This window comes from Salvelinus sp. IW2-2015, linkage group LG15, assembly GCF_002910315.2.
Source record: "Salvelinus sp. IW2-2015 linkage group LG15, ASM291031v2, whole genome shotgun sequence".
NCBI lineage: Eukaryota > Metazoa > Chordata > Actinopteri > Salmoniformes > Salmonidae > Salvelinus > Salvelinus sp. IW2-2015.
The window spans coordinates 32,517,353-32,541,952 of NC_036855.1; the positions used below are offsets into that span (position 1 = coordinate 32,517,353).

Here is a 24,600-nt window from a genome sequence, read left to right on the forward strand (position 1 = left end):
AGGAGAACTATAGAACCAAGAAACAAGAACTATAGAACCAAGAAACAAGGATAACTATAGAACCAAGAAACAAGGAGCACTATAGAACCAAGAAACAAGGAGAACTATAGAACCAAGAAACAAAGAGAACTATAGAACAAAGACACAATGAAAACTATAGAACAAAGACACAATGAAAACTATTGTAACGGCTGTCTAATTCCTCCTCCTCGGATGAGGAGAAGGAGTAAGGGTCAGACCAAAACGCAGAGTGGTTAGTGTTCATTATTTACTGAAAGTCAACAAAACACTTCAAAATACAAAACAACCAAGACAAAACCGAAACAGTCCTGTGTGGCACAAAACCTGACACAGGAACAAACACCCACAAAACACACGTGAAACCCAGGCTGCCTAAGTATGATTCTCAATCAGGGACAACGATTGACAGCTGCCTCTGATTGAGAATCATACCCGGCCGAACACAAACATCCCAACATAGAAAATCACACATAGACAAACCCACCCAACTCACGCCCTGACCAACTAAATAAATACAAGACAACAGGTCAGGAACGTGACAACTATAGAACAAAGACACAAGGAGAACTACAGAACAAAGAAACAAGGAGAACTACAGAACAAAGAAACAAGGAGAACTATAGAACCAAGAAACAAGGAGAACTATAGAACCAAGAAACAAGGAGAACTACAGAACAAAGAAACAAGGAYCACTATAGAAACAAGAAACAAGGAGCACTATAGAAACAAGAAACAAGGAGAACTATAGAACCAAGAAACAAGGAGCACTATAGAACAAAGAAACAAGAAAAGGAAAGCAGAGGACATGAAAGACAAAGACAAAGAACGGACCAAAAGACAAAGAAAGTGCGTGAGTTGATTCCCATAGCCGAAAGCTAAAGCCAAGCCTAGCCACGACAGAGACTATTTGATTTAAGGTTTGACGAAAGACTTGAGTTAATGAATAAGTGAAGTGCTCTAAACCGAGCTAAGTTTTATTTTCCCATTTATTGAACAGGATAAGCGCCATGCTGTGAAAAATGTAATATATCATTTAGATTTTTGCAACTTAAAAGCGGACTCCTCCGCTGTATACACCACACCCTGCTACCTCATAGATCAGAACCCCTCTGGACCGATCACAGCTACAGACATACAGGTAGGCCTGCTGCATACAGGTAGGCCATATGATCTTGCTTTGGACTCCAGAGACGTGACAAGATATCCCTAGTTGATATTGGCTGCTGACATGTATAACCTTTAGCTCAAAATGCAGGTATAAAACACAGTGTATTTATGTATCTTTCATTTGGAAATGTTTATGGCTGTAATGACATGCTACATTTGCAGGTCAAAGTTTGAGAACCACTGGCCTACACAAACCCAGTTGTCTCAGTAAGATCCATGAAAGGAAGTGAACGAGGACAGGGAAAGAAAACATGGTCAGGGAAGCGTGCAGCTGTGTGTGTGTGTTTGTCTTTGTAACCACCAAGGTTATTCATCTACTATTCTCAGGCCTCTTCTCCCCCATAGTGTCGAGGCCTGTCTGGACCTGCCACTCTCCATGTGCCTTCAATCTATGTGGGAGAGAGCAAGCGGCTTTGTCTGCTCACTGCCCGCCAACAATAACATTCACTATGCACAGACTCAACAAGAAAGGTAGGTGACTTTTCTTTAATCCAAGGGCATTGAGTCCTTATGGAATATATGGGTATATATGGGGCCCACTGGTGTGTGATTCCCTAAGGCACATCGACTATTTACCCCAGATAAAGGAGATTTTAACTAGCTTAATTAAAAACACATAAAAGACGGTAGTAGGAATAATGGATCTTAAAAGGACCAATCCAGCCATTTTTATCTCAATATCAAATCATTTATGGGTAATAATTACGTACCCTAGCTGTGATTGTTTTCAATGAAAATTGTCAAAAATAAACAAAAATAGCTTCTTAGCAAAGAGCAATTTATCAAGCAAGAATTTAGCTAGTAATGTCTGGGAGTGGTCTGAGTGGGAAGGGGAAAACTGAAAACTAGCTTTTACTGGCAGAGAGGTTTGGCAATCTCTTTCTTATTGGCCTATTAACCAATGTACTGCCAAGTCACCAGGCAGGCCAAAAGTCCATCCCACCAAAACAGGCTGAAATTACAGCTCTTGCACTAAAAGGGCATTTATCATCACAATTTCACAGTATTATTCCAACCTCAGGGGGAAATATATAGCACCAGTCAAAAGTCAAGAGTTTTTCTTTATTTTTACTATTTTCTACATTGTAGAATAATAGTGAAGACATCAAAACTATGAAATAACACATATGGAATCATGTAGTAACCAAAAAAGTGTTAAACAAATCAAAATGTATTTTTTATTTGAGATTCTTCATAGTAGCCACCATTTGCCATGATTACAGCTTTGCACACTCTTGGCAAATCGTTTTTGACTGCCTAGGCCTTTAACAGCATCAAAGGAGCAGTCCATCCATAACATCATAAATACTTCTCTCGGAACAAACCGTGATGAATAATTTCTCACTGGAACAAATGTATTATGATTCCCTCTCACATACAATGCCTTCAGAAATAATTCATTGACTTATTCCATATTTTGTTGTGTTACAGCCTGAATTGAAAATGCATTAAATGTATACATTTTTCTCACCCATCGACACACAATAATTTTTCGACAGTTTTGCTAATTTATTGAACATTAAATACAGAAATATCTCATTTACATAGGTATTCACACCCCTAAGTCAATACTTAAACAAAAATATAAACACAATGTAAAGTTTGTTCCCATGTTTCATGAGCTGAAATAAAAGATCCCAGAAATGTTCCATACACACAAGAATTAAGTAAAAGGCTCATGTAAATACACTACATGACCAAAAGTATGTGGACACCTGCTCATCGAACAACTCATTCCAAAATCATGGGCATTAATATGGAGTTTGTCCCCCCTTTGCTGATATAACAGCCTCCACTCTTCTGGGAAGGCTTTCCACTAGATGTTGGAACATTGCTGTGGGGACTTGCTTCCATTCAGCAATAACAGCATTAGTGAGGTCGGGCACTGATGTTGAGCGATTAGACCTGGCTCGCCGTCGGTGTTCCAATTCATCTTAAAGGTGTTCGATGGGGTTGAGGTCAGGGCTCTGTGCAGGCCAGTCAAGTTCTTCCACACCGATCTCAACAAATCATTTCTGTGTGCACAGGGGCATTGTCATGCTAATACAGGAAAGGTCCTTTCCTGAACTGTTGCCACAAAGTTGGAAGCACAGACTCGTCTAGAATGTCATTGTATGCTGTAGCATTAATATTTCCCTTCACTGGAAATAAGGGGCCTAGCCCGAACCATGAAAAACAGCTCTAGACCATTATTCCTCCTCCACCAAACTTAACAGTTGGCTCTAAGCATTCGGGCAGCTAGCGTTCTCCTGGCATCCGTCAAACCCAGATTCGTCTATCGGACTGCCAGATGGTGAAGCGTAATTCATCACTCCAGAGAACGCGTTTTTTATACCACTCGAGTTTCATATCACTCCAGCCGACGCTTTTTATACCACGGCGAGTTTTATAGCCGACGATTGGCATTGCGCATGGTGATCTTAGGCTTGTGTGTGGCTGCTTGGCCATGGAAACCCATTCCATGAAGCTCCCGACGAACCATTCTTGTGCTGACGTTGCTTCCACAGGCATTTTGGAACTCTGTAGTGAGTGTTGAAACTAGGAAAGATAATTTGTACACGCTACGCACGTCAGCGGTCACGTTCTGTGAGCTTGTGTGGCCTACCACTTCGCGGCTGAGCCGTTGTTGCCCCTAGACGTTTCCACTTCCCAATAATAGCACTTACAGTTGACCGGGGAAGCTCTAGCAGAGCAGAAATTTGAGATTTTATACACCTGTCAGTAACTGGTGTGGCTGAAATAGCCGAATCCACTCATTTGAAGGGGTGTCCACATACTTTTGTATAAATAGTGTATGAACAGAGCTTGTCAATTCAATTATTTTAAACCTAACCACACGTCATCGCTTGCTGCCGTCGGTTTAAACCGGAGGCCACTGTGACATTGATTTCCCCAGTAATCCTTCCGCTGTTCAATTATGTATAGGCATGCTGACCCTATAAAAAATCTATTACTGACAGGTAGACAAGACCCGCCTCATCCCAGAGGCCTCAGCACAGCTGTCTGTAGTCATCTCTAGTCATCACACTGCACTCCATGGGGTCTGAAATTAATTCTCTCTGCTTAGAGAAATACCTGGACAGAGGTGTAGGTGGCTGTCTAGATTCATTTGCCACAGCGATATTCAAATAGACATTTATTGACATTTAAACATAGACAAATTGGGACAGAAGTCCATTTTCCTTTAAGGTAGGAAGGTTAATTGAAAGGAAACGTTCCATGACCAGCAGTTCGTGACAGTACATTCTCAACGTATTACTTCACCTTGCTGGCTGACTTCAGTCTGTGGCCAACAGTCAGTCCCTGCTCTCCTCTCCTCCTAGCTCTCCTCTCCTCTCCTCACCTCATAGCTCTCCTCTCCTCACCTCATAGCTCTCCTCACCTCCTAGCTCTCCTCTCCTCACCTCCTAGCTCTCCTCTCCTCACCTCCTAGCTCTCCTCTCCTCACCTCATAGCTATCCTCACCTCATAGCTCTCCTCTCCTCATAGCTCTCCTCTTCTCTCCTCCTAGGTCTCCTCCCTGTCTGGCTAAATCAAGGGCATTGGAGCACTGCTTATCTGTGGCTGTGATTCATCAGCCTGGTTGGTAAATAAGAGATGTTATAATCACGGTGCTCCTGGTGGCATTGAGGGTCCATGTACTAATCAATAACATCCAATTCCTCATATATATTCTGCTCTGATTATCTTGGCCTAATCCAACACGACACAATTTGTCTGTCCATTACCGGGGCAGGACAAAGCAGCGCTGAGCATGTTGTTATCACTGGTGGTTATGATTTTAATGGTGATAAAGCTAGTTGGCTATCCAGTTGGCCAGGTGTGAGGTGAGAAGAGGACAATCTCAGCCAGGCTCTTTTAATTGCAAATCCACCTGGGTCTCCTTTTGATACAGAACCCATTGGTTTCACAGCCTAGGCAAGGTAACATCGCAGGCGGTTAAGTGCAGAAGATTAAGAAAAAGTAATAATTGTTCTCTGGAATATAGCTTAAAGGCAGAGCAAATGTTCAAATACCGGGAGTGCTTGAATCGAAATCTGTGAAATTGCGTAGCGAGCGAAGATAATGTGTTAGGTTAAGTACCATGTGGGGAGGCGGTGGTGCCGTCTGGAGTAGACAGTTATTCACTTGAGAATGCAGATGAGCTGAACAAGTATGAACAGAGTTAATGAATACAAAACAGCTTTCAAATCCTACAGTACATCAGACCTTCTCTACTCTGGATTGACAGAGACCATATACTCCCTTTACAGAAGGAAAACATCACCATGGCTCTATGAAATAAAAAGGATAATATCAAGTTCATAAGCTTATGAAATAAGCAATATGAGCCATTATAGTACTGCTAGGTGCTTTATTGTAGAGAAGTTAACAGACACTGATTGGTCAATATGTTATCAGACCCTATATGCACACATGTCTACAGGTAGCCTAACCTAGTATTACAACAACCCATTTCCTCCAAATCCAGTGCAATTGTCATGCTTAGTTAGTGCAATTTGCTACATTTTGGTAATTAGCATAACATTATTAAAATACAGTGCTTGGGTTGGAGCTCATGGTATCCATTTTCTAAAGAATTGATTGAATTTGACAATAACTCAGTATTTAGCAACAACATATTTTTGCCCACAGTCCTCCTACCACCTAAAACATCCCAGGTATGATCTTCCCACTGTGTCAAAATATTGAAGGAGAAGAACAGGCACTTTACTTTTTGTTATTGCTAGATAACGCCCCATTCTCATCTCTGAAATCATTTAGCTAGCTGGCCTCTTGCTAAGTAGTGGATGTAGCATAAAGTCAAAGAGTGAACTATTCCCTCATACTTTTCCCATGCACTGCCTGAATCACACAGAGCGGAAATAGTAAAAGTTCTGACTTTCATTTCCCCCATTATCAGTCCCACAACAATTTCACAGCACAGCAATCACACAAATATGAACTTCCAGAAGTAATTAAACAGGCTTTACTGCAAAGGGACCTTCATGAATACCAGAAAGACGACGACTCCTTTTGAGAAGCCACTAATCAGAACACATTCCAGACGAGGTGTCACATCAGCTTTGTTTTCCCGGAAATCCCTCCAGGAAACAGAAGTGAAGTGTAAGCCTCTAATCAACACAACCTGCTCTAGGATACGTCCCAAATGGTGCCCTATTCCCTGCATAGTGCACTATGGGCTCTGGTCAAAAGTAGAGCATAGGGTGCCATTTGGGGCACAGCCCTAGTCTGTTGCGCACGTCTCTCTCTGACACCAGCCTGATGGGTCTTAATTGGACTGAACATATGGGGTCCATACTTGCGAACATTAGAAAAAGTTTAAATTGAAACTCTTTCTCCGTCTCAAAATATGCATCAGCCAATTACAATTCTTGACATAGTTGCACGTGACCAAACGCTACGTTAGCTGTTCCCATTAGATAACCTGGCACATTTAGCCCCTTGTTMATTATCACTTTCATATATAGCATAGACATGTAGGCCTACACTTACACTACCAGTATTTTTTAAATTTGATTATAATAATGCATATGAAACGTTGTATATGTACACTACCGGTCAAAAGTTTTAGAACACCTACTCATTCAAGGGGTTTTCTTTATTATTTGTATTTTCTACATTGTAGAATAACAGTGAAAACATCAAAACTATGAATTAACACATATGGAATCATGGAGTAACCAAAAAAGTGTTGAAATAATCAAAATGTATGTTATATTTGAGATTCTTCAAATAGCCACTCTTTGCCTTGATGATAGCTTTGCACACTCTTGGCATTCTCTCAACCAGCTTCACATGGAATGTTTTTCCAACAGTCTTGAAGACATTCCCACATATGCTAAGCACTTGTTGGCTGCTTTTCCTTCACTCTGCGGTCCAACTCATCCCAAGCTATCTCAATTTGATTGAGGTCGGGGGATTGTGGAGGCCAAGTCATCTGATGCAGCACTCCATCCCTCTCCTTCTTGGTAAAATAGCCCTTACACAGCCTGGAGGTGTGTTGGGTCATTGTCCTGTTGAAAAACAAATGATAGTCCCAACAAGCCCAAACCAGATGGGATGGCGTATCGCTGCAGAATGCTGTGGTAGCCATGCTGGTTAAGTGTGCCGTGAATTCTAAATAAATCACAGACAGTGTCACCAGCAAAGCACCCCCACACCATKACACCTCCTCCATGCTTTCCACTGGGAAATACACACGTGGAGAGCACCCACACCGCGTCTCACACTGACACGGCGGTTGGAACAAAAAATCTCTAATTTGGACTCCAGACCAAAGGACAAATTTCCACCGGTCTAGATTCCATTGCTTGTGTTTCTTGGCCCAAGTAAGTCTCTTCTTCTTATTGGTGTCCTTTAGTAGTGGTTTCTTTGCAGCAATTCGACCATAAAGGCCTGATTCACACAGTCTCCTCTGAACAGTTGATGTTGAGATGTGTCCGTTACTTGAACTCCGTGAAGCATTTATTTGGGCGGCAATTTCTGAGGCTGGTAATTCTAGTGAACTTATCCTCTGCAGCAGAGGTAACTCTGGGTCTTCTATTCCTGTGGCGGTCCTCATGAGAGCCAGTTTTATCATAGTGCTTTGCGGGTGGACTTGTAGAAACTTTAAAAGTTCTTGAAATGTTCCGTATTGACTGGCCATCATATCTTTGCTTATTTGAGCTGTTCTTGCCACAATATGGACTTGGTCTTTTACCAAATAGGGCTATCTTCTGTATACCACCCCTACCTTGTCACAACACAATTGATTGGCTCAAACGCATTAAGAAGGAAAGAAATTCCACAAATTAACTTTTAAGAAGGCACACCTGTTAATTGAAATGCATTCCAGGTGACTACCTCGTAAAGCTGGTTGAGAGAATGCCAAGAGTGTGCAAAGCTGTCATCAAGGCAAAGGGTGGCTATTTGAAGAATCTCAAATATAAAATATATTTCGATTTGTTGAACACTTTTTTGGTTACTACATGATGTGTTATTTCATAGTTTTGATGTCTTTACTATTATTCTACAATGTAGAAAATACTAAAAACAAAGAAAAACCTTGAATGAGTAGGTGTTCTAAAACRTTTGACCGGTAATGATACATGTACAACGTTTCATATGCATTATTATAATCCTCCACTTTGTCACGTGTTATTTGAATCAAACAACGAGGTCCAGCAGTGAACAGTTTTTTCCTTAACAAAAATGCTTGATGCAAGGACGGCTCAAACCCACGGTTAAAGTGCCCTGTCGTTTTAGAGTCAACCGCTTTAGCGGTGTTTGCCACCAGGAACCAATGATGATGACTGTACATGACAGCTATTTGACAAGTCCATAAGCCTTTTTACGACGTACGATAAAATTAGATGTTGTACGGACCTCCTTTTATTTTATTTTCGGAAAAGCACATGAAAAACGTAGGATTTTGTCATACGCGAAAACGTACCTTCAGAATTGTTTCTTACGTTTGTAGCCAGTCAAGGATGCTTCATGCAATATTGGCACTCTACACATGAGACAGAACAAGTGGAACAAAAGTAAACTTTGAATTTGGAGTTTTACAAGGTCCCTCTGGTGACCATGTTGACTTATTTTAAGAAATACCATTGGTTTGTTGATATAAAGTCTAAAATCTTTGATAGGCTGATAGAGAATTTGTTACAGGAAATAATCACTGCCACCTGCTCAGGTTAGCATAAGGATAAATATGCCAGGTTATTTCATGGGAACAGATAACATGTAGAATTTTATCATGTTAATCTGGAGGTGAAAGAAACGCACACCTGTTTAGATGAGGTGCTGGCGAGCGGAGTAGAACACTAGAAAAAGAAAAGGAGAACCGCACACTCTAGGAGCTCAGATGCAATAACTGATTAACCTAATAACCAACATTTCGACAGACAAGCTGTCTTCATCAGGGTATAATGACAAACACTGCGGGTCACTAGTTTATATAGTGTCAAAGGACACTCTTTGCCGGGTGTGGCTTGATATCATTGGTTAATTCACAGATATAAATAGAACATACAAAAAAAAACATAAATGGATAGTATACGATCATAGATACAATATGGCTACATAGGCCTACAAACATTTTCAATGAATAGCAAAATCACAAGAATGGCTTCAGAATCAAAGTCTATGATGAGACTGAAGGGAGCAAGAGTTTTTAAATTAAAGATCCAGGCAGCCTCTCGTTTTAACAATACATTGTCGAGGTCACCTCCTCTCCTAGGGAGGGTGACGTGTTCAATGCCGATATAACGTAGGGACAAAATCGAGGTAAAAATCTTTCTTTCTGCCTCTGAGCAAGGCAGTTAAACCACTGTTACCCGTGTGCCCGAAGACGTGGATGTTGATTAAGGCAGGCCCCTGCACCTCTCGGATTCAGAGAGTCTGGGTTAAATGCTGAAGACACATTTCAGTTGAAGGCACTCAGTTGTACAATTGACTAGGTATCCCCCTTTCATCCCATGTACTGCATCAAGTCTTAGATGATCATAATCAAAATGTCATTACGTAATTTTCCCACAATAAATATGCAGGCCCATGATTCCACACATGGAATCCATATGCCCTCTCACTACGCAGTAGCTAGACAAGAAAGCGATAGAAATTATGCTTCTTAAACAGAATCAAATACAACATAGAATATAGAATATAGGATGATCTCTAATCAGGGACTGATTTAGACCTCGGACACKAGGTGGGTGCAATTAACTATCAGGTAGAACAGAAAACCAGCAGACCTCCAAATCAAATCAAACTTTATTTGTCACATGCGCCGAATACATGTGTAAACCTTACCATGAAATGCTTACTTACAAGCCCTTAACCAACAGTGCAGTTCAAGAAAGAGTTAAGAAAATATTTACCAAATAAACTAAAGTAAAAAATTATAAAAAGTAAAACAATAAAATAACAATAACGAGGCTATATACAGGGGGTACCGGTACCGTGTCAATGTGCGGGGGTACAGGTTAGTCAAGGTAATTTGTACATGTAAGTAGGGGTAAAGTGACTTTGCATAGATAATAAACAGTGAGTAGCAGCAGTGTAAAAAACAAATGGGGTGTCAATGTAAATAATCCGGTGGCCATTTGGTTAATTGTTCAGCAGTCTTATGGCTTGGAGGTAGAGAGCTGTTAAGGAGCCTTTTGGTCCTAGACTTGGCGCTACGGTACRGCTTGCCGGGCGGAGAAAACAGTAGAGAAAACACTCTATAACTTGGGTGACGAGTCTTTGGCAATTTTTGGGGCTTTCCTCTGACACCGCCTAGTATATAAGACCTGGATGTGGCAGGAAGATTGGCCCCAGTGATGTACTGGGTCGTACACACTACCCTCTGTAGTGCCTTATGGTCAGATGCCGAGCAGTTACCATACCAGGCGGTGATGTAACCTGTCAGGATGCTCTCGATGGTTCAGCTGTGGAACCTTTTGAGGAACTGGGGACCCATGCCAAATCTTTAGGCTACTGTACAGTCTGACAAGTTAACATAGCCTACAGTACATACTGTAGTAAACATGGTAAAGTGGCTCAGTCTCCTGAGTGGGAAAAAAGTGTTGTCGTGCCCTCTTTACGACTGTCTTGGTGTGTTTGGACCATGAGGGTTCGTTGGTGATGAGGACACCAAGGAACTTGAAACTCTTGACCCGCTCCACTACAGCTCCATCGATATTAATGAGGGCCTGTTCGGCCTGCCTTTTCCTGTAGTCCATGATCAGCTCCTATGTCTTACTCACATTGATGGAGAAGTGGTTGTCCTGGAACCACACTGCCAGATCTCTGACCTCCTCCCTATAGGCTGTCTCATCGTTGTCAGTGATCAGGCCTACCACCACCGTGTCCTCAGCAAACTTAATGATGGTGTTGGAGTCGTATTTGGCAACGCAGTCGTGGGTGAACAAGGAGTACAGGAGAGGACTGAGCACACACCCCTGAGGCGTCCCAGGGTTGAGGATCAGCGTAACAGACATGTTGTTAGCTACCCTTACCACCTGGGGGTGGCCCGTCAGGAAGTACAGGATCCAGTTGCAGAGGGAGGTGTTTAGTCCCAGGGTCCTTAGTTTAGTGATGAGGTTTGTGGGCACTATGGTGTTGGATGCTGAGCTGTTCAATGAACAGCATTCTCACATAGGTGTTCCTTTTGTCCAGGTGGGAAAGGACAGTGTGGAGTGTGTCATCTGTGGATCTGTTGGGGCGGTATGAGAATTGGAGTGGGTCTAGGGTTTCCGGGAGGATGCATTTGATGTGAGCTATGACTAGCGTTTCAAAGCACTTCAAGACTACCGACGTGAGTGCTTCAGGGCGGTAATCATTTAGGCAGGTTACCTTCGCTTCCTTGGGCACAGGGACTATGGCGGTCTGCTTGAAACATGTAGCTATTACAGACTCGGTCAGGGAGAGGTTGAAAATGTCAGTGAACACACTTGCCAGTTCATCCGCGCATCGTTTGAGTACACATCCTGGTAATCCGTCTTGCTCCGCGGGCTTTGTGAATMTTAACCTGTTTACAGGTCTTGCTCACATCATCTACTGAGAGCATTATCACACAGTCGTCTAGAACAGCTGGTGCTCTCATGCATGCTTCAGTGTTGCTTGCCTCGAAGCGAGCATTAAAGGCATTTAGCTCATCTGGTAGGCTCACGTCACATGGCAGCTTACGGCTGGGTTTCAATTTGTACAGTGGTTGCTCAACTAAAAGTTTTGTGATTATGCTGCAGAACTTAGAGGTAATTTGTGGTTTAGTACGGTACCCTGCGTCACTACTTCAATGCTCCAGACCAGCGCAAGGGGGAGTTAGAGCACTGATTATGCTTTTGTGCTTTTGGGTCCAAGGTGCTACTGCATCTCTAACTGACAATGAATGGGCGACATAAACCAAATAGAAACTGATAATTGTGCACAACTTCAAAATTGAATTTCAATGAACTGAATGATGAGGAATGAAGAAGGTGACGGAATTTAGAACAATGGTGTAAGATTTGCTATTCCTCTGTCCTGCACGCACACACCCAGAAATTTTTTAATTTTTTTGTTACAACTCGACAGTATTACCTTCTAAAACTGTTGTTACACTAAGGTTTTTTTTCTAAGAGAAACCTAGACTACAATTAGGGTGTGGAAATGTTATTATTATTATTTTGCTCTTACTGTAGTACTGTAGCCTACTCCCGACCGGTCACGTTGTACAGTGCCCGAGTGGCACAGCGGTCTAAGACACTGACACTGACCTCTGTCATTGCCAACAAAGGGTATATAACAAAGTATTGAGATAAACTTTTGTTATTGACCAAATACTTACTTTCCACCATAATTTGCAAATAAATTCATAAAAAAATCCTACAATGTGATTTTCTGGATTTTTTTTCTCATATTGTCTGTCATAGTTGAAGTGTACCTATGATGAAAATTACAGGCCTCTCTCATCTTTTTAAGTGGGAGAACTTGCACAATTGGTGGCTGACAAAATACTTTTTTGCCCCACTGTACATTATCTGAGGGCAGAGATACGGGTGACAGCTGATACATTGGTCCAGAGCCAGGTGGTATTGGCAGAGAGTCACTCGTCACTGGCAGAGTCAGGTGGCATTGGTGGAGAATGACGCGTTGAAGAGGGCGAGGAATGAGATGGAGTCACAATCCATGCCAGGCACACCTGTTAACTCTGGAACTCCACCTCCGACAGGCAGAGTCAACATACCTGGCGGGTTCACCAGGTCATCGGTTCACCCTGACATTTCCATTCCTCTTCTGACAACAGAACTTGACCAACTTCTGACCAGGCACAGCAAGGGCCATCCGGACCGTTATGCTGTTCTGCTATTCTAAGGATGTGTAACCAAAGAGAGATACCACGAGTGGACACAGACTACCAACTGGGATGGATCCCGAGGCAAATGTGGCTTACCAGTGAACCTCCGGGTGTTCATCATTAATACTGTGTCTCAGAAGTTTCTGTCCATGACTGATGCAACCCGAAAAAGCATTAAAGACTTTACCATGTTTACTACAGTATGTACTGTAGGCTATGTTAACTTGTCAGACTGCACAGTAGCCTAATGAACAAACGCAGGTGGCCTCTATCTTCAAAATGCATTAAATGCTTTATTATCCAAATGTTTAAAGTGCGTGTGGGTGACCTCATGCAACCGCAAAAGGTTGGATAAAGTATATACTGTACAGTACTGTATTTCTTCATCAGCATCTTTATGCTTTCGTTAATAAAATAATGATTAAAAAATACTCTTTCAAAACGCAGATGTGTATTTCCTTATGGATCCAAAACGAATTACTATGGGAATAAATATCACAGAATGACAGAAATATTGGAACAAATTGTTGCTTACTGGAAAATACTCTTTCAAAATTAATGGAAGAGCCAGCATTCAGAGGTCAAGACAGCGCTGCTCTGAGACAAGCATGGGGACTGGTCTTGATAAATCAACAAGATTCTGATTTTCACCGAATCTCCGTTTTTGTATTTGTTAGACTACAATTAGGGTGTGCAAATGTTAGGATTATTTTGCTCTTACTGTATTACAGTAGCCTACTCCCGGCCGGTCACGTTGTACAGCGCCATTATGGGCTATTAGCAGAACAATAGACTCCTGCCAAGGAGGGTAGGGGGAGAATTCTGTCGTCAAATGTATTTCTTAGTTAGGTTGGCTGTATCACAACCGGCCYTTATTGGTTGCAATTTCAGTTTAATCCACCAGAAAAGACAAATAATACAACAAATATTGTGGTTAAACTCAAATATACTAATTGATCAAATAAAACATTATCAATTGGAACCTTTAGCAAGTGGAAGGGGGAAAAAGTATTATTATTATTAACTCTGTTTTTCACAAGCGTAGCAGCCTGTGAATTCTGCAAACAACGTTTCTAGGATGGGCTATTAGCAGGACAATATATATAGGTCATTTTTTTATTTGACCTTTATTTAACTAGGCAAGTCAGTTAAGAACAAATTCTTATTTTCAATGACGGCCTAGGAACAGTGGGTTAACTGCCTTGTTCAGGGGCAGAATGACAGATTTGTACCTTGTCAGCTCGGGGATTCAATCTTGCAACCTTCGGTTACTAGTCCAACGCTCTAACCACTAGGCTATGCTGCCGCCCCTGATATTGATCATGGCTCCCGAGTGGTGCAGTGGTCTAAGGCATTGCATCTCAGTGCAAGAGGCATTACTACAGTCCCAAACGAAAAATACCCATTAGATATTAATTTAGAATCCTCCAATCCTCTAAATGTAATTATTGGCGTAGAGTCACGTCATTGAAAAAAATATTTGTAGATATACTGTAGGCCTACTGTAGGCGACATGAGTCTCAATAGTGTTGAGTAATATGCTGTTAAAAGTGGTGTAGGTATTATTTATTTAAAACGCATATGGAAGTTAGAAGCAATAGGATTTGAAGCAATAGCCTTCCGCTGTGGTCAAATATTTCAGCACCGATTCACGCTGCTCTGAGACAAGCATGGGGACAGGTCTTGATAAATCAATGAGATTTGTATTTTCACTGAATCTCCATTTGGGTATTGGTTAGACTACAATTAGGGTGTGGGAATGTTATGCTCTTAGTACTGTAGCCTACTCCCGACTGTCACGTTGTACAGCACCATATTTTCCGTTCCATCCTAACGGAAACCATGAGAGTTACATTTTTCTTGGAATGGAAACACCATAATATTAACCAAATTAAGTAAGCTACATTTCTTAAAATCAATCCCATATACTATGTTCTTATAAAAAAGGTTTGAAATTCTCTAGTACAGCCAATATTGAAGGCTATCAAATACTTCTCAAAGATGCCCTCTGGTGGTCAAACTACCACTAACTAGCATTAATGGTAACAATGGCTGGAAAATAAATAATGTGCCATAGAATTCTGCGGCGGCCCGCAAGGTGTGCTGCAGTATGACGCAACTATTAAAGAAGGAACCACTGTAGTCCTTAATAGTTTTCAAGCCCTGCCACATCCGACGAGAGTCAGAGCCGGTGAAGTAGGATTCAATCTTAATCCTGTATTGACACTTTGCTTGTTTGATGGTTCGTCTGAGGGCATAGCGGGATTTCTTATAAGCGTCCGGATTAGTGTCCCACTCCTTGAAAGCGGCAGCTCTAGCTTTTTGCTCGAAGTGGATGTTGCCTGTAATCCATGACTTCTGGTTGGGATTTGTACGTACGGTCACTATGGGGATGACGTTGTCAATGCACTTATTGATGAAGCCGATGACTGAGGTATTATGCTCCTCAATGCCATTTGATGAATCCCGGAACATATTCCAGTCTGTGCTAGCAAAACAGTCCCGTAGCTTAGTATCCACATCATCTGACCACTTCCGTATTGAGCAAGTCACTAGTACTTCCTGCTTTAGTTTTTGCTTGTAAGCAGGAATCAAGAGGATATAATTATGATCAGATTTGCCAAATGGAGGGTGGTGAAGAGCTTTGTATGCATCTCTGTGTGTGGCGTAAAGGTGGTCTAGAGTTTGTGTTCCTCGGGTTGCACATGCTGGTAGAAATGAGGAAAAACGGATTTAAGTTTGCCTGCATTAAAGTTCCCGGCCACTAGGAGCGCTGCTTCTGGATGAGCATGTTCTTGTTTGCTTATTGCCTTATACAGCTTGAGTGCGGTCTTAGTGCCAGCATCGGTTTGTAGTGGTAAATAGACAGCCACAAATAATATAGATGAGAACTCTCTTGGTAAATAGTGTGGTCTACAGCTTATCATAAGGTTCTCTACCTCAGGCAAGCGCTACTTACCAGGCGTAGCTTCTCTGCCCTGCCGGTGCATGGAAAATACAGCCAGCTCTATATTATCCGTGTCGTCGTTCAGATACATAAGATATTACAGTTTTTAATGTCCCGTTTGTAGTATAATCTTGATCGTAGGTCATCCATTTTATTTTCCAATGATTGCACGTTGGCCAAAAGAACGGATGGTAGTGGAGGTTTACTCACTCGCCTACGAATTCTCAGAAGGCAGCCCGACCTCCGCCCCCTTTTTCGCCATCTTTTCTTCACGCAAATGATGGGGATTTGGGCCCGTACCCGGGAAAGCAGTATATCCTTCGCGTCAGACTCATTTAAGAAAAAGTTTTCTTCCAGTTCGAGTTCAGTAATCGCTGTTCTGATGTCCAGAAGTTATTTTCGGTCATAAGAGACGGCAGCAGCAACATTATGTACAAAATAAGTAAAACAATAAGTTACAAACAAAGCGAAAAAACTAACAAAATAGCACAGTTGGTTAGGATCATGTAAAATGTCAGCCATCCCCTCCGGCGCCATTCTACACAACTCCAAACATCCGTGGTAGGATTTGAATACCCCTGGATTATAGGATCTCTATGGCTTCTTACCAGTGTTCTGATCCATGTACTCCCGGGACACATGTTCATTCTGGTGCACCCATTCTCCATTGCACTTGAAGAAGATCTGCAAGGCAGGCACAGCCCGACACAGCAGCTTGATTGGGTTGCTTTTGATTATGTAGGAATCTTCTGGTTCCTTCAGGAAGTGAGGCAGGGTACCTGGGACTGATGGTAGGATGTCACCTGATGGCAGGATGTCACCTGTGGCTCCTGCAAAGAGAGAGACTAGTTAGTTCAATCAATCAATTACATGTATTTTATGAAGTCCTTTTTACATCAGCACAGCAGTTGTCACAAAGTGCTTTACAGATACAGCAGATACCCAGCCTAAATTCCCAAAGAGAAAGCAATGCAGTGTTCTTCTGGGTGACTATGACTGACATTCAAAACAAAACCCAGGAAAAACCGCTGATAGATATGTTATGAAGATTTTAAAGCTGCATTATGTAACTTTTTCTATGTCCAAAAGCTGTAAGTTGCTAGTTGTCATTCAATGTGATTCAACAGTAACAATTTAGCACCTACAGCCTGCCTGAAAACCACTGTATTTGATTTGGCTGTTGGTTTGGATTTTCCTGACAGATTTAGTACTGCGCACAATGAAGGACAAGTTTCCACCACAAGCTCATTGGCTCAGATTGAGAAGATCTCAATTGCATACTCCTTGGCGTCCTCTCTCCTCGTCTCCTTCTCAAAACCCATAGGATGAGAAAGCCAAAAGGTCCCTCCCCCCTCTGACCACCTCCACCAATGGGTTTTGAGAAGGAGATGGGAAGAGAGGACGAGAGGATTATACAATTTAGAATCTCCCAGAGACGGAAGAAAAATGGGATGCATATCCACACTTCGCTAGTGAAGAGACATGGCAGATGCGGGGAGCAAACGGCATGTCCCAGCAGCTCCTCCATATAACCCAAAGAAATTGTGAAAAGGGAAAACAAGAGAGACCGGTTCAAGATGAGAGTGAACCTCGGATTTGCACCAACAAACTGGAGAGGGCTAGCTAGTTAGCTAGCTCGTGTCATGACTCTCCTGTGATGACCTGAAGGATCAGGTTACAGTGGGTCRGCTCTACAGCATGCTCTCTCTTGTAGAGGAGGAGAGCGGGAAGTCCGCTGTTTTATGGCGGTCGTAAAATACGCTGCCTCTATGCTCTGTAGTGTTCGAGGTTGGAATGTAAACTGTGGAAAACAGAGAGACACTTGGACACAAAAGTTTAAATAATGAAGCAATATTTATATTTTTGAGAATGTGGGAGTGGTCCTTGGACACTTAAGGGTCAGTCATGTCGAGTGTGCTTCATTTGGTGATCTCATGAAGGACAGGAAACACATTACTGTGTCTTCGGTCGTGTACACTTCTCAATTATGGGGTTTGCATTTGAATGTGGTATAAAATATCTGATTGAATATTAAACTATTTGTGAGAAGATGTAATGTGATGCTGGCCTTCTAAATGAGATACTTGTTTAGATATAAAGTTTGAACTAGTCAGTGGCCACACCCCGTGAGTACAGACATTTACATCGGCGTCATGGAAACGCCCCCTTCTTCCACAGAGTATAAAACCACTCGTCACAAAATTTACATTAGACCAGAAAATATGGAGCTGTTGCTACAWGTTGAAATGGTTGGCAACTCTACAAAAGGACTAGACCAGAGAAAGTGGAGATCATTCCCCTGTTGAAATGGCTAAGAAATCTACAAACGAAAGAACAATTATTCAGGCTGCAGCTGTTTGAATACTTTAGTCTGGTAAATGCATTCGATCTAAGAACATTTCCGATTGGTACTCTGAAGTATCCATTATAACAACCTACACCTCACACACACTTAGATCTCTGGTGGACAAACCAGAGGCTTTCTGTCAACTGACTATCCAGCAGATGGACCGGCGACCACAGAGAGGGACAACAAAGGTGTACACTTGTAAATATGTAAATTGCAATATCTTTTTGAATGAGTGGTTGTTCATGTTCTAAGTATAGGCATTTCCATGAGCGTAGTGTAGTCAACTGTATGTACTTGATTCCACTGAGTTTCCCGCTCTTGAGCGGTCCCCACCCCCTTTCCTTTGTCTACCAAGCCATCATATCGGTTTCGTCCGCTAYAGACTTTTTCTTTGTATCACGTAGCAACCAATGTATGACCTATTGTGTGTGTGTTATTATAATTCTGCGATTGATTAAGTTAGTAAATAAATAATTAAGCCAAATTGTATATAGCTAATTCATGATTCTATGCTTGTGTTCGTGCAGATATCCAAGGGTTTGCGACGTTCAGTAATGAGACTGATGAGGTAAAAATCATTAATAAGCGACTGTTTTGATAGGATATGAAAAATCGGAATTCAGGAAATTAATTAATTAACTTGGGGGGAAAAAAGACTCTTTAAACATTTTCCCGTGGTGCCCCAACTTCCTAGTTAATTAAAGTAACATGATTAGTTTAATCGCGTAATTAAATTACACAGAGAATCGTTGTCCGGGTTAGGGTTTGGCTGGGGTAGGCCGTCATTGTAAACAAGAATATGTTCTTAACTGACTTGCCTTGTCAAATAAAGGTAATATACATTTTTCTAAATTAAAAAGTGTTATAGCTACTATGAATGACTTATTTTCAAGCTATGTTAGCAGCTAGCTAGCTAGTGACTGCGTCATTGGTTTGTTTCATTTGTATAAAATGTTGCTTTGCTATTTAGTTTTAATAAACTATGACTATATGTATTAATTTGTTATATTTCTTATCTCTGTAGTCTGAAAGCCACAAATCTGATTAGCTAGCTAGTGAACGTTACTTCACTTCACACTACTGTACTGGCACGGAATAGCCATTATGACAAAAAGCTATAGTTAGGAAATATATTTGAACAAAAATATTGCTTCTATTTCAGATATCAATCGATATCAATACCTACCAAGCGTTGTGTGTTTCCAAACCCACCATTGTCAAGTACGGGAGCAGAAGTAAAAATGTATCATTGTATTTCCCCTAGCTAGCCAAGAATTGATCTATTAATAAAGTGTACATCTTCCAATAATAGGTATATGTCCACTCACGGCCAGTGTATTAGGTACACCAACCTGTTCCCGAAAATGGTTTGCTCCTACAGACAGTGAGTCACATGGCCGTGGCTTGCTATAGAAAGCAGGCAGACAGGCATCGAGCTATTCAGTATCTCAGACGTCCGGGTCTTTTCACGCATGACAGTGTCTAGGGTTTACCGAGAATGGTGCGACAGAGAAAAAACACCCAGTCAGCGGCAGTCCTGTTGGCGAAAACAGCTTGATGAAAGGTCAAAGGAGAATGGCAAGAACTGTGCACGCTAATAGGTGGGGCACAAACAGGCAACGGCACAGTAAAACAGTGGCGTGCAGAACGGCATCTCGGAATGCACAACTCGTCAGTCCTTGTCACGGATGGGCTATTGCAGCAGATGACCACACAGGTTCCACTCCTATCAGCTAAAAACAAGAAGAAGCGGCTCCAGTGGGCACACAATTACCAACACTGGATTATTGAGGAGTGGAAAAACATTGCCTGGTCCAATGAATCTGTTGCATCATTCTGATGGCAGAGTCAGCACTAGTCCATGGCCCCATCCTGCCTGGTGTCAACAGTACAGGCTGGTGGTGGTTGTGTAATTGTGCGGGGAACATTTTCCTGGCACATGTTAGGTCCCTTGATACCAATTGAGCAACGTGTCCATGCCCCAAAGAATTCAGGCTGTTCTGGATGAAAAGGTGGGTCCAACCCAATACTAGATGGGTGTACCTAATAAACTGTCCACTCAGTGTAACTACACTATTTAGAAAAATGAACTACACAGGATTTACTTTGAGCATTGATGACATTATATCCCAATAGATTAGCATACCGCAGAGATATGACTATGTTGTTTCCCCAGTTGAGCTGTCTGGCCAAGGTGTAGACAGGCTGGAACCCTGGCAGCATTTCAATTACAACCATCGTCCAGCCTTGGAGAACGCGGAGGGCAACAAGATCTACAGTGCCTAGCAAAAGTATTCATCTCCCTTGGCGTTTTTCCTATTTTGTTGCGTTACAACCTGTAATTTAAATGGATTTTGATTTTGATTTCATGTAATGGACATACACAAAATAGTCCAAATTGGTGAAGTGAGATGAAAAAAATTACTTGTTTAAAAAAAAAAAAAAATCAGAACATTGGTGCATGCATATGTATTCATCTCTTTTGCTATGAAGCCCCTAAATAAGATCTGGTGCAACCAATTATCTTCAAAAGTCACATAATTACTTAAATAAAGTCCACCTGTGTGCAATCTAAGTGTCACATGATCTTCACACGATCTCAGTATAAACAGTATACATCTGTTCTGAAAGGTCCCAGAGTCTGCAATACCACTAAGCAAGGGGCACCACCAAGCAAGCGGCACCATGAAGACCAAGGAGCTCTCCAAACAGGTCAGGGCCAAAGTTGTGGAGAAGAACAGATAAGGGTTGGGTTATAAAAAAATATCAGAAACTTTGAACATCCCTCGGTGGGCCATTAAATCAATTATTCATTTTTTAAAAAGAATATGGCACCACAACAAACCTGCCAAGAGAGGGCCGCCCACCAAAACTCACGTACCAGGCAAGGAGGGCATTAATCAGAGGCAACAAAGAGACCAAAGATAACCCTGAAGGAGCTGCAAAGCTCCAGAGCGGAGATTGGAGTATCTGTCCATAGGACCACTTTAAGCCGTACACTCGACAGAAGTGTGTCCAGAAAAAAAGCCATTGCTTAAAGAAAAATAATAAAAATAAGCAAACACTTTTGGTGTTCTCCAAAAGGCATGTGGGAGATTCCCCAAACATATGGAAGAAGGTACTCTGGTCAGATGAGACAAAAATGTAGTATTTTGGCCATCAAGGAAAACGCTATGTCTGGCGCAAACCCAACACCTCTCATCACCCTGAGAACATCATCCCCACATTGAAGCATGGTGGTGGCAGCATCATGCTGTGGAGATGTTTTTCATCGGCAGGACTAAGAAACGGCAGGGACTGGTCAGAATTGAATGAATGATTTGTATTTATTTATTTATTTAACCAGGAAGGGCTCATTGAGATTTAAAATCTCTTTTTCAAGAGCGTCCTGGCCAAGATAGGCAGCACCAAGTCATTACAAAAATTACAGACAAACAACATGAAAAACTACAAGTAATCTAGTAAAAACCATAGAATTCACAAGAGTATAACAAAATCAAAAACAGCAAATTAAAAAGATTGACAGGTCAGGGAATCAGTCTCAAAATCATTCATCAGTGATTTAAAAATATCAATCGGGACAAGTTCTTCCAGTTTAAAAGTATTTTGTAAGGCGTTCCAAGACGCGCAGAGTACATAAAAGCCCTTTTACCAAATTCAGTTAGGACATTTGGAACAGTTAGCAGGATAAAGTCCGGCGAACGAAGAGAGTACCCACCACATTTCTGAACAATAAAAATGCCCAAATACAAAGTTAGTAAACCCAAAATGGCTTTGTAAATAAAAGTATACCAGTGACTGAGCTTACGAGTGACTAGAGAAGGTCAGCCAACCGTGGTTTACAAAGTGCAGTGGTGCATAATGGTTTTGCAATTAATAATAATGGTGTCAATTGATCTCAAACACTGAGCGGAAGCATTCATATATAAAATATCCTCATAGTCTAGTAAAGGCAAAAATGTAGCTGATACTAGCCTCCTGGCTTCAAAAGAAAAACAGGCCTTATTGCTAAAATAAAATCCCAATTTCAGCATACATTTTTTTGTAAGTTGTTGAATATGCAATTTAAAAGAGAGGCCGTCATCAATTAATATTTCAAGATATTTATATGACGTTACAGTCTAAATCTCATTGCCCTGACAGGTAATAATAGGTGAAAAGTTCAGAGGTCTATTTCTTGCTTTAGAAAACACCATTAGTTTAGTTCTCAGTATTGAGGATAAGCTTCAATTCACACAAGGTATGACGAACAGTATAAAAAGCAGTTTGCAAGTTCTGGAAAGCTTTTGTAAGAGACGAGGCACAACAGTAAATAACAGAATCATCAGCATAAAAATGAAGTTGCGCATTTTGGACATTTTTGTCTAAATTATTTATATAAATATTGAATAAGAGAGGCCCAAGTACAGAGCCTTGGGGCACACCATTACAGACAGACAATTTAACAGACATGAGTATGGCGCTAAATACAGGGAAATTCTTGAGGGAAACCTGTTTCAGTCTTCCAGAGATTTGAGACTGGGACGGAGGTTCACCTTCCAGCAGGACAATAATCCTAAGCATACTGTTAAAGCAACACTCGAGTGGTTTAAGGGGAAACATTTAAATGTCTTGTAATGGCCTAGTCAATGCCCAGACCTCAATCCAATTGAGAATCTGTGGTATGACTTAAAGGTTGCTGTACACCAGCGGAACCCATCCAACTTGAAGGAGCTGGAGCAATTTTGCCTTGAATAATGGGCTTGGCAATTAGATGTGCCAAGCTTATGGAGACATACCCTAAGAGACTTGCAGCTGTAATTGCTGCAAAAGGTGGCTCTACAAAGTATTGACTTTGGGGGGTGAATAGCTATGCACGCTCAAGTTCTGTTTTTTTGTCTTATTTGTTTCACAAGAAAAAATATTTTGCATCTTCAAAGTGGTAGGCATGTTGTGTAAATCAAATGATACAAACCCCCCAAAAATCTATTTTAATTCCAGGTTGTAAGGCAACAAAATAGGAAAAATGCCAAGGGGGGTGAATACTCTCGTAAGCCACTCTAAGTGTTAGTCGTCCTCTAGGTTGTGAAAAAGATTTGTATATGTAAAATTAAAAAATGTCCTGTTAGTATTTTCAACAGATGTCAATGCTTCAGTTCTGCACTAATACTAATGACATTCAATAGACAGAATAAATAAAATATTATTCCATCTGTCAGCTATTTAAGAAGTCTGCATAAGAAGACTCCCTGAAGTGCCACCAACAATGGCTGAGCAGCTACAACGTTGAGGACACGTCGCCACGCAACACAGGTTGCGGTTAGCAAACCTTTGAGAGGGGAAGGACCTGAGCTTTCCCTATTGTTGTCAGATTTGGTGGCTCTCTGGAATTGTAAAAACCTACAGAGTACTGAGAAATGTTGTTGAAAGAGAGGGACATACAACCAAACCTATAAATCATATAAAAATAAGGGAAGTGTGTGTGCACAACAATAAACTTGTGAGAAATATATTTGTGCATTCTTTATCTAGCATTTAGGCAACATTGTTGTACTTTTGGAATTGTTTTAGATTAATTTACAAAACTGTACTTTCTTCCTGGATATCTACGATCCTGTAGATTTCCCACAAGAGGGTAGATATGCAGGAAGGTGGATGGACTACCCCGTTGTAAATACTGTACAAAAAACAAGTCGGTCCGATTAGACAGATCGGGTCAAATAAAGGTTTATTAGGGAGATAAGCAAGAATACAAGGTTGTCTCTGTAACTTCAATAACAACTTCACAGTGTGAGGAAACAATTAGGATAAAGTACTGAACTGATATCACCCTAACCAGGAACAAAATCACTAAGAAAACTACTTAGTAGTTGCATATGCCTAGCATAGATGCCTAGTAGATGGCATCTGAAGAATAAAGTACAGTGTAGTCTTGGAAAGTGTACAACTCATGTAAACATACATGGTAATACATAAATAGAATAGTGCAGTGGTGAAATGGCAGCAGTCGTGTGTTGTAAAAAGCAGGAGTCTAGATTGAAGTATTTAGCAGTCTGTGCAGTCATCTTAGCAGCCCTCAAGGTCTTCCTCTGCAATTCTTTCTGAAGCCTTGCCTGTGCCCCTTCCTCTAGCTAGACTCTTCAAAACTGGAATCCTTCAGAAAAAACACATGAACAACACTGTTAGGAAGTTGTAATGATTGAATGTGTTGTCTATGATTAGGCTACATCATATTAATACCAATTTCCTTGCCTTGTTTGATAAACATTTACCGCCGCTTGTCATTATCATAAATGACTATTTGGAGAAAAAAAAACTAGTTCATTAGCT

At 41.3% G+C, this 24,600-nt stretch overlaps 1 protein-coding gene across 3 annotated transcripts in view; it reads right to left on the reverse strand.

The window, feature by feature from the left end:
* The window catches only part of LOC111975021 (netrin receptor UNC5D-like), a 221,386-nt gene that overhangs the window by 56,165 nt on the left and 140,621 nt on the right, over positions 1-24,600 (reverse strand). For all 3 annotated transcript variants that reach the window (XM_070447091.1, XM_024003159.3, XM_024003160.3), the window contains exon 2: positions 16,550-16,771. In XM_070447091.1, the coding sequence (XP_070303192.1) occupies positions 16,550-16,771 (222 nt within the window). The remainder of the gene's footprint in view (positions 1-16,549; positions 16,772-24,600) is intronic.